The sequence below is a fragment of the Lactuca virosa genome, chromosome 6 (genome assembly GCF_052849685.1).
Source record: "Lactuca virosa cultivar CGN04683 chromosome 6, Lactuca_virosa_CGN04683_v6, whole genome shotgun sequence".
Taxonomy (NCBI): Eukaryota; Viridiplantae; Streptophyta; class Magnoliopsida; order Asterales; family Asteraceae; genus Lactuca; species Lactuca virosa.
In genome coordinates, this window is record NC_136431.1 from 78,077,746 (window position 1) to 78,088,105 (window position 10,360).

The 10,360-nt window shown below is 33.6% G+C and overlaps 1 protein-coding gene across 1 annotated transcript; it reads left to right on the top strand.

Annotated features, from left to right (window-relative positions):
• Window positions 1–1,525: 1,525 nt before the first annotated feature.
• Window positions 1,526–5,198, top strand: LOC145120261 (nucleobase-ascorbate transporter 12-like). Its single transcript, XM_079056077.1, has 10 exons — window positions 1,526–2,258; window positions 2,365–2,462; window positions 2,549–2,719; window positions 3,009–3,108; window positions 3,202–3,338; window positions 3,425–3,475; window positions 3,563–3,841; window positions 3,928–4,162; window positions 4,464–4,726; window positions 4,823–5,198. Exons 1-10 carry the CDS (start codon window positions 1,739–1,741, stop codon window positions 5,039–5,041), a joined length of 2,073 nt encoding a protein of 690 aa, XP_078912203.1. The 5' UTR covers window positions 1,526–1,738; the 3' UTR covers window positions 5,042–5,198.
• The last annotated feature ends 5,162 nt before the right edge of the window (window positions 5,199–10,360 follow it).

Here is a 10,360-nt window from a genome sequence, read left to right on the forward strand (position 1 = left end):
GGGCGTATATGGCTGTATACGCCCCGCGTACGTCACTTCCTCAGTCCACTAATAAGGGCCAAAGATCAAAGCCCAAAACAAACCATTCCATTCTTCAATTTAAAATGTTTAATAATACCTGGAAAATCCCGGATGCTACAATCAAGTTACAAGGTACGTTAAAATGCTCACGGGAGTCCAAGGATGCTCGGAAGTTGAAGATGCTCATACTGTATGCCCCAAATAACATGATATGACTCCATGATGGAGGATGTGCCATGATGGCTCATGATGCTCCATCACATGTGTAGCTGATGTTCATGCAATTTCTCTCAAGGATGAAGGTTTAGAAGCAGTTGCATGTATATTTATGATCGGTTGAAAACTTTTATGGGTCTATGGATTGATGGTCTTAACACATTAGGGTTTTAGGTATTATCCATAGTCTATAAATAAGGATGCTGCTAGTCATTTGTATAAGGTCTTGAATTCTAGTGAGTAGGCGAAAATCTTTGAAATTATACTTGTAATCTCTATTTGAAAACTCGTGAATAAGAATACTCTCCTCCTGCCTGTAGACATAAGCCACCTTGACCGAACCACATAAATATCGTGTCTTTGTGTGTGTGGTTTTGTGCATTACCCGCTTTACTTTCTAACAAGTGGTATTAGAGCTTGACAAGTGGCATCAAATCTGTTCTGATTCTTAACAAGTGACATCCGATTTCTTAACAAATTGTTTATATAAACTCAAAACTAGTCCAACACACTGCCAAATCTAACCCTGCAACCATAACTCTCTACCAAGTTTTCATCTCTAAACCATAACTATAAACCTTTAGATGGTGTAATGATGGGGTTGAGAATCGAAAAGAAGTACTATCAAAGAAGATGCATCAACAAAGAACCATGACAATAACAAAGTCTAAATCACAACTATAAACCTTTAAATGATGCAATAATGAGGTTGAGAACCGAAAAAAATACCATAAAAAAAAATGCATCTAAAAAGAACCGTGGCGATAACAAAGAACAATACTCGCATGAGACATATCATACATAAAACTTGAACGACAAAACAATGATATGATAAAGATTCAAGAAGATGAAGCGATGAAATATAAAGGTCTAAGAAGATGTATAATGGAGTGGAATAAATGTTGTGTGGTACCCACGGAGAAAAATAAAGAAATGTTTTAGTAAATGAGTAAAAAGGTAAAAGAGAGGTGTTTAAATGTACTAATGCACATTTCTTTTAACTTACATTATTAAGACTTGTTGTATATATGAAGTTCGAAAGAAATGTTCTGATATATGTTTTGAATAAGTTTTGTGTCAATTAAACCATTAAATGAAAAACTAGGCACTAATTATAAGGTATCAAAATAAAGGGACTAAAATATCATTAAAGGAATTTATAGGTACTAATGGTACATTATACCAAAAAAAGCGAGACCAAGTCACCAAACGCCGTTTTTCCTTTCCTCCTTACTAGTTACTACACAACACTCCATTAACTGTATGTCTCTCTCCCCCTTCACCCAAAAACACACACTACTTCACACTTTTGCTCACACACATCACACGTCTCACTTTCTCTCTCTAGAGCTATGTGATCTTCAACTTCAACAACGACAACAACCATGGCAGCAATATCTCATACTGTTCATTAATGGCACTCCATTCCTACACCGTAGATCCTTTCTCCTTTTCTTAACACCCTAATCCCTGATACATGCATTAAAGACGGAAGCAGAACATGGCACAGAACTCCGACCCCAAATCACCAGCTATAGGTTCTGATGCTGACTCCTCACCTGCAATGCATCCTTCTTCTTGGGCCAAACACACCGGCTTCCGCCCTAGGTTTTCCGGCGAGAGCAATGCAAGCGACTCTGGTCAGTCTACCAGGCCCAATAATCCCTCTCCTCCTGCTTCGCTTGATCTTGAAACTAGTCGTGTACGCCCAATTCCGACCGTGAACGCCACGGCGCCAGCGCCACAGCCGGCTAATACACAGGCGCAGCCGCAATCGGATAATGATCAGTCGGCAGCGAAAAGGAGAGAGGCGCAGGGTGGTTCTGCACCATTACCGCCGAAGCGAGGTGCTAATGGACACGCTAGAATTGCTGCTGCGGCTGAGACGCCAACGTCGACGCCTCCTCAGCCGAGTCGGAGGGCAGCGAGGAATGGGGACATCGAAAGTACATTGCCACAGGTTTTTGATGATTCTCGTCGTTCACATATGAAGTATGAGCTTAGAGACACTCCTGGTCTTGGTAAATATCTCTACATTCCTAATTGTAGCCATTTTCGTTCATAATGCTGTGGTTTTCAATTCAAATCCCGATTCCATGAACACATATTTCTGTGGATTGTTTTCAGTTCCAATTGGGATCTATGGAATCCAACACTATCTTTCAATGTTGGGTTCACTAGTTCTTGTTCCGCTTGTGATTGTTCCAGCCATGGGTGGCGACCATGTAAGCACTTGCAAATTGCAATTGATTTCATGTTAAATTCATCTGAAGTTTTCTATAATTAGTCTGATGGACATTAGTGTGTGTAGGAGGATATGTCAATGGTGGTTTCGACTGTGCTATTTGTGTCAGGAATCACGACACTTTTACAAGCTAACTTTGGATCAAGATTGCCCCTTATACAAGGTCCATCTTTTGTCTTTCTTGCTCCTGCACTTGCAATCATAAAATCCCCTCAGTTCTTGGGTCTCAATGAAAATGTAAGCTCTATCTCAATTCTTCCACCTCCATTTTGTTTCATGAAGATTTCATGCTTTCTTTATCACACTAGTTAGCACAAAGCACATATTGTTATAGTAACTAATATTAAATTCACTGATCATTAGGACACAAAGCACATATTGTTAAAGTCAATATTTCTATAGGAGGGAACTTGTTTTGGACCTTAGTAACTAGTTTATCGAGTGTTTTTACTTTTTCCATGCATTGTTCATCAATAAAAGTTATTTTTTAAAATTCTAAAGATTTGTTAATAATTTTTTGTACTAGAGTTTCAAGCATATAATGAAGGAGCTACAAGGAGCCATTATTATTGCATCAGCTTTTCAAGCATTACTTGGATACACTGGCCTCATGACTCTACTCTTGAGGTCAACCACTTCACTTCATCTTCATCTTCACCTTTTCCATAAACTTTTTCATAAAATTAATAAAAAGACAATTTTAACCTCAACCCTTTTCGGATTGATCAATCCAGTGGTTGTTTCCCCAACTATTGCAGCTGTTGGACTTTCTTTCTACACTTATGGTTTCCCACACCTTGGTGAATGTCTCGAAATTGGCATTTTACAGATTTTAATCGTTATTATATTTTTTCTCGTAAGTTTATTTATTTATTTATTTTTCATATTTCATTTTCAAAATTACACAAAGTTAATAAATATTCCTTCTTCCTTCTCTTTCAGTACCTTCGTAAGGTTTCTTTATTCGGGCACCGTGTATTCCTAATATACGCTGTAAGCAAACAACTTTTCTTCATTTTCTTTAAATTTCACATCTTGAAATCATCAAAAAAAAAAATTAATAATTTTTTTGTTTAAAAGGTACCATTGGGAATGGCTATAACATGGGGAATCACATACATTCTGACAGAAACAGGGGCATACAAATATAAAGATTGTGATGTCAATATAATATCTGATCACTGCAAAAAACATATTTCCAGGATGAAAAATTGTCGGGCAGGGGCAAATACGTCAAACGCATTAAAATCTTCACCATGGTTTAGATTCCCTTACCCTTTACAATTTGGTACCCCTGTTTTCAACTGGAAACTGGCAATTGTTATGTCTGTGGTGTCCATTATTTCTTCAGTGGATTCAGTAAGCCTAATCATTAATCCCCTTGTTTTGATTTTGTTTTACTCACAAGGGTATTTTGGTAATTTTGTCAAAATTTTTTTGAATAGGTTGGATCGTATCATGCATCGTCATTGTTGGTGGCATCTAAGCCACCTACACCGGGTGTTGTGAGCCGTGGGATTTGTGTTGAGGGTATTTCTGGCATTTTGGCTGGTTTATGGGGGACAGGAACAGGGTCAACTACTTTGACCGAAAATGTGCATACAATTACTGTTACAAAAATGGGTAGCAGAAGAACAGTTGAGTTAGGGGCGTGTGTTTTGATCATATTATCCCTCGTGGGTAAGTAAATTACATTTTTGATCCCAAGAAGTTTTCTCTTGCAATTTTGGTCCTTATTTGAGGTTTTTGTAATGTTTTTTGGTCCCTATTCAAGTAAAATGTTAATTTTTGTTCCAAAATATAGTCATTTTACATGGAATATAGACCAAATTTGTGACAAAAACCTCAAATAATGACCAAAATTGCAAAAGAAAACATTTTGGGACCAAAATTGATTAAAAAAAAAAAAAATGCTATACCAATTACCAAGAGACCAAAAATGCAATTCACTATCATTTATATAGCGAATCTTTTGTGTCAGGTAAAGTAGGAGGGTTAATAGCGTCAATTCCACAAGTTATGGTTGCCGGCTTGCTATGCATAATGTGGGCCATGCTTACAGCATTGGGGTTATCCAATTTACGTTACAGTGAGTCCGGAAGCTCCCGGAACATCATAATCATCGGACTTTCTTTATTTTTTTCCCTTTCTACCCCTGCCTATTTTCACCAATACAATTCCAACTCACCCTTTCAGCCTTACATTGTCGCCTCTCATGCCCCATTTCACACCCACTACAAAGGGGTAAGTAAGTAAAACCATATTTATTATTTACATTACACAATTCTTGATATTTCTAAATTAGTTTTCTTATAAATCTTCATGTGAAATTATTTACAGCTAAATTATGTGATGAGCGCATTGTTGTCACTTCACATGGTGATAGCGTTCCTAGTAGCAATGGTTTTGGACAATACTGTCCCTGGAAGTAAGCAAGAACGAGGGGTATACGAGTGGGCCCCACTAGAGGCTGTACGTGAGCCCGCTGTTGTTAAAGACTACGGGCTTCCATTTAGAGTTGGGAAGATTTTTAGATGGGTTAGATGGGTTGGGCTTTAGATAGGAGAGTTGAATTATTGTACATGAAAATTTTGCCACGTGGGCCATCTTGATGGGCCTGACCCGATCCGTTTTTGAAGTTTGGGGTTTTGGTAGCTATTTTATTTATTTGAGGATTTTGTTTTGTTTGCTATGGGAATTATTAGTGGAGACTGTAAAGTGGTATGAATAAATATTTTTTTTGAGATGTAAATTGTAGGTTTGTGATAATGTGAGGTTAACTAAGCAAATACATTAACCATAATCATTGTAAATAGCATTTCATTAACCAAAACATCAACCATGCATTGTTATTTTCAGTTGCATAACCATTGTCAACTTAATTTATATATTAAAAGGCATTAATAATGGATATTATTGAACTAACCACTATGAACAAGGTTGTTAACCAAAATGACACATTGGTTGAGTTGGATTGTTAATGAGGATAGTCTAACCAAAACAAAATATAATATAACCTAAACATTCCTTAAAGCTAAAACGTAATAACTAAATGCAATACCTGGCGCATTTGGTATACATGTATTTGATTATTTGTTGTCAAAATAGTGGGTACGATATGTTTTTTTTGTAGATGTATGGACTACTTAATATGCAACTTTGGTAAACGTGTTAGACACCAGAAATAAGTCTAAAGATAGAAAGAATTGTATTTTGTAAGAGACCCCAAAGAGGCTTACGTATTTTTCTTCCTTGGTGCACTTGGTGCCTTCATAATATACAACGAATAAAAAAACTACCTTTGATATGGTAACTTCTTTAGCTTTCTTCCGGTTAATTAGTGATGTTTTTTAGACTCCTTTAAGTATTTATATCCTATTTTAACACAAAAAAAAAACTACAACATTATGTTAATTTTGTGTCTGATACTAAAAAATGTCTTATTGGCACATGCAATAAATACAAAACACGCATTTGGTCCAGAATACGATGAATCAGTTTGAAATACGACAAAATCTTCCAAAACGGCGTTTGGGATGTTTTGGTTCGAGCTTATATAGACAAAACTCAAAAACTTACCAATAACAAAGTAAATTATGATATAAGACCATTATACACTACATGAATCATGGGGTCGTTAGGGTTTGAGCTTATACACACTTTTGTAGCTTTTTCCAAAACTGCCCCTGTGTTTTTTTCTTTTAGACTTGGGCCACCAATTTTCCAACTCTGTTGATTGAGTCACATTTTTTGCTGTTTTATTCATTTTGTCAATTCAAAACTCAATTAATGTCAAAACCTCATTCATTACATGCGGGGCATGGGCTTCTCCTAGTTAAAATAAAATCAATATGAAATAAATCATGAATGTGTTGTTCCAGAATAATTTTATGTCAACTCACGCACTTTATGTTATGTCTCAAAAGTCCGAAACAATCTGAAATAAATCTAATTTCTGACATGTTAGATTCCAGACTATCTTTACGTTAAATCTCACAAAGTCTAGAACATACATTATTATTCTTGAATGTCTTATTCCGGACAAATTGATTATTTTTAAAAAATGAGGTAAATATGGTCAATTCGGTACTTACCTCCTTTATCGTGGTTTAATCAATATCCCATTAATAAAGTACAATATTGAAATGAGCACCAACAGTAGGTTCAAATAAAAGCAATATTCACACTTCCTCAACTTTCCGTACGTATTCATTCCGTTCATCATACAGTCATCAACAAAATTATCAAACTCAATACCATAAGTACTACTGCCTTCCCGACTAAAATAATTGTAGAGAGTAATAGCTTTGGAGTTGTGACATGCTTCAGGAACCTCTAATCAATAACACACTTAGAAAAAGGTATTCAATCATATAATGTGTAATTACGTCGATATTTCCAAGGGCTAAAAGGCCAAAGTCCAAATATCCATGGGGAATCAAGAAGTGAAAGTAAATACGGGTACTTTCATCATGGTTTGAAGGTCACACATTGAAAAGTCATCAATGTCGATGGAATCAAAATAATTTACATGATTGTTAATGTACCTTCTTCCAGGAAATATAGTGAGCATCTCACAATGATGCATATTTATGTTGAAGATGTTATCATATCCTTTTTTAAAAACCAAAAAATAAATATACAAAAAGTTGTGTGCAAACAAAGATTCAATGGTGAGAGGAAAGAATACAAATCATAAAGACGACTGACGTCTACGGAATTTACTATGCAAAGGAAATCGAGAAAACTTGATTTACTTATGTCCGTGTGATGGAATATAGGTCTACTAAAAGCTTCAAACAGATCAAACTACAATTAAAAAAAGAGAAGTGTCTTAAAGAAATCTCCAAAAAAGTCCCGATATTTTGTTCAAGTTTATGAAAAGTCTCAAATTTTATTTTGTTAACAAAAAAGTCTTGATTACCGGATAAAAAATTCAAACAAGCTATTTTTTACCTGATTATCTCCGAAAAGTCCCGTTATTTTTGCCTAGTGTATGAAAAAGTATCATTTCTTTTTTACTTCAACTATTTTACTCTTTCACTAAAAAATTAGAAATTTCTTAGTTCAAATTATGAATAGGAATAAACGTCAGTAAACTCCATAAAATTAAGAAACAAAGCCCTCTATAACCAATTATTTGTCACAAAACAATGACGTTAGCATCATTTTGAAATCATCATCGTCCATATAATCCATTTCTCACTCAAATTTATGTTACAAGTATTATAAGATATTCAAATTATGTGTTGAACTCCTTATTACATCTAACTAAAAATAGGTTAAAGGAAAATCAACTATTATGCTCATATAAGAAACCATTGACTGATGACAAACTAATCAATACAATAGTATGTTAGGACGATGTTGTATCAATTCTAGAGAAAATTATGAGTTTCATCCTTAAATCTTAACATATATGAATAGTTTCTCCATGGATCAATTATTTCACCAGTGGTGAGGTTATTGCAAGTGAAGGTGGGTCACTTGACCCACCTAAACAAAAAAATTGTGTTAAAAGTAATTAATAAAAAAAATTATGACCTACCTTAAAATTTGTAGATGTCCCACCTTAATTTATTGTCATGGACTTTTAGCCAATCTTTTGTATTTCAGTGGTCTAATTTATTTTATTTCAAATATTGTCCATAAAAAATTAACGCAATACCTTTTAAAATTAAATAAAGAAAAAAAATACAATCTGAATGTGAATTGCCCGTTCGTTTCTAGCAAATACGCATGATGCAATCACACAAATCGTAAGGAACGACCGAAGACCGAAGTCACTCCTATCGATCACTCGACCATGCCGTCTGTTCGCCTCCCTCCGACCGCCAACAACCTCACATTCACATTAGTCTCGTCCCACAATCCACATTGCTTTCTTCTTCACATCGAGTTTTAACTTTGAAGGTTCTCAATTGTGAACTCTTGATTGATAATGATTGCCTTCTACAATTTTACACTTCTTCCAATCTTCTTCCTAGTTACGAATAAATATAATGAAATCAAAAGTTCAAGACATAATCAATTTAATATGTAATCTCTAATCTTGGCGCCAATGATAAGAACATCTATTTTGACTTTTGCATAATAGGTTTTGTGTGGTAGGTTTCATCACTTCATGTAGTATGTTTTAATATGGATTGCCTTCGATTCAATCAATCGTGAAATCAATATAGTTTTATTTGATTGTTTTTGTTTCCCAACTTAGTGGATAGTTTAGTGACATATATTGAAAAAAGTGTTTTAGATAGTATTAGTAATGATACAATTGTGGACATATATCAAGATATTAGACCTCTTTAGGTACAATTGTAATATCTTTAAAAAAATTGCTTATATGAATCGACCTATTACTAGTATTTTTTAGCTATGTCATTTTTATCGGGTTCACTTAAATAGTGACCCACGTAGGTTGTTGTTCTGGACTCGTCACTGTATTTCACATATCAATAAATTTGAATTTCGGAGCTCCAAAAACACCAAGACCATAAGAAACACAATGTTTTCTCTTCTCTAGATATACTTCTATGATCACTTTTGATTTGACACATGAATGTTTAAAATAAAGCTATGTTTTAGATGACATACCTATATATAAAAATGTGATTTTATACTGATGCAATGATGGACTTGCGCTCGACCTAGATGGCACACCAATATATAACACTGTAATTTTATACTATGCCAAGTGACGCTTTCGTAAACTAGGTCGGGAGCAAGTCCATAATTGCATCACTTGACATAGTATAAAACCACAAGGTTATATATTGGTATGCCATCTAAAATATACCTTCATTTTAAACGTTCGTGTGTAAAACCAAAAGTGATCATAAAACTAAATCCAAAGAATATCAAACATCGTTGTTTTACGGTCTTGGTATTTTGGAGCTCCGGAATTTAAATTTATTGACATATGAAGTAATTGATCCATGAAAGAATTGTTCATATATGCTTAAGATTTAAGGATAAAAATCATGCTCTTCATTAAAATCCTAATAACCTCACCTAACATACTATAGTATTGACTAAATTGTCATCAGTTAATGATTTTTTATATGAACATAACAGTTGGTTTTCATTTATTGTTATACGGTGTTTAACACACAATTGGAATATCTTATAATACTTGTAACATAAATTTGTGTGGGAAATGGATTATATTGACGATGTTGAGTTCAAAATGATGATAACATCATTGTTTTGTGGCAAAGTATCGGTTATAGAGGACTTTGATCCTTAGTTTTATTGAGCTTAATGGCGTTTATTTCTATTCGAACCGAAAAATTTCTAGATTTTTAATTAAAGAGTAAAAAAGTTGAAGTAAAAAAAAGGACATTTTTATAAACCGAGCCAAAATAATGAGATTTTTTTTTAAGGTAACCAGGTAAAAATGGTTGATTTCAATTTTTTTTATCCGGTAATCAAGATCTTTTTTTGTTAACTAAATAAAATTTGGAACATTTCATTAATTGGATCAAAATATTGACTCTTTTTTCTTTTAATCCAATTTGATTGAAATAATTTTTTTTACCCTATTATCATTCATGGGTATAAGTAAAGGTAAAAAAAACCTTACATAGTGGTAACTGTTATTATTATTATTTATTATTTTTTTTATAAATACAATATTGTCTTATAAAGAACTAAAACCTTAATCTAGTAAAAATACATTAAAAACTAATAATATTTTTTTGAGAAATTAAATATTTTCTATCTTTTCTTCCTATTTATATTTCTATTCATACCAAAATGGTAATAAATATCATATTTTGATAAAACTAATAATATTTTATATAAAAACTAATAATATTTTATATAAGTATTGAATATAAAGATAAGTTGGAAGAGAAGTAAAAAAATATTTAATTTCTC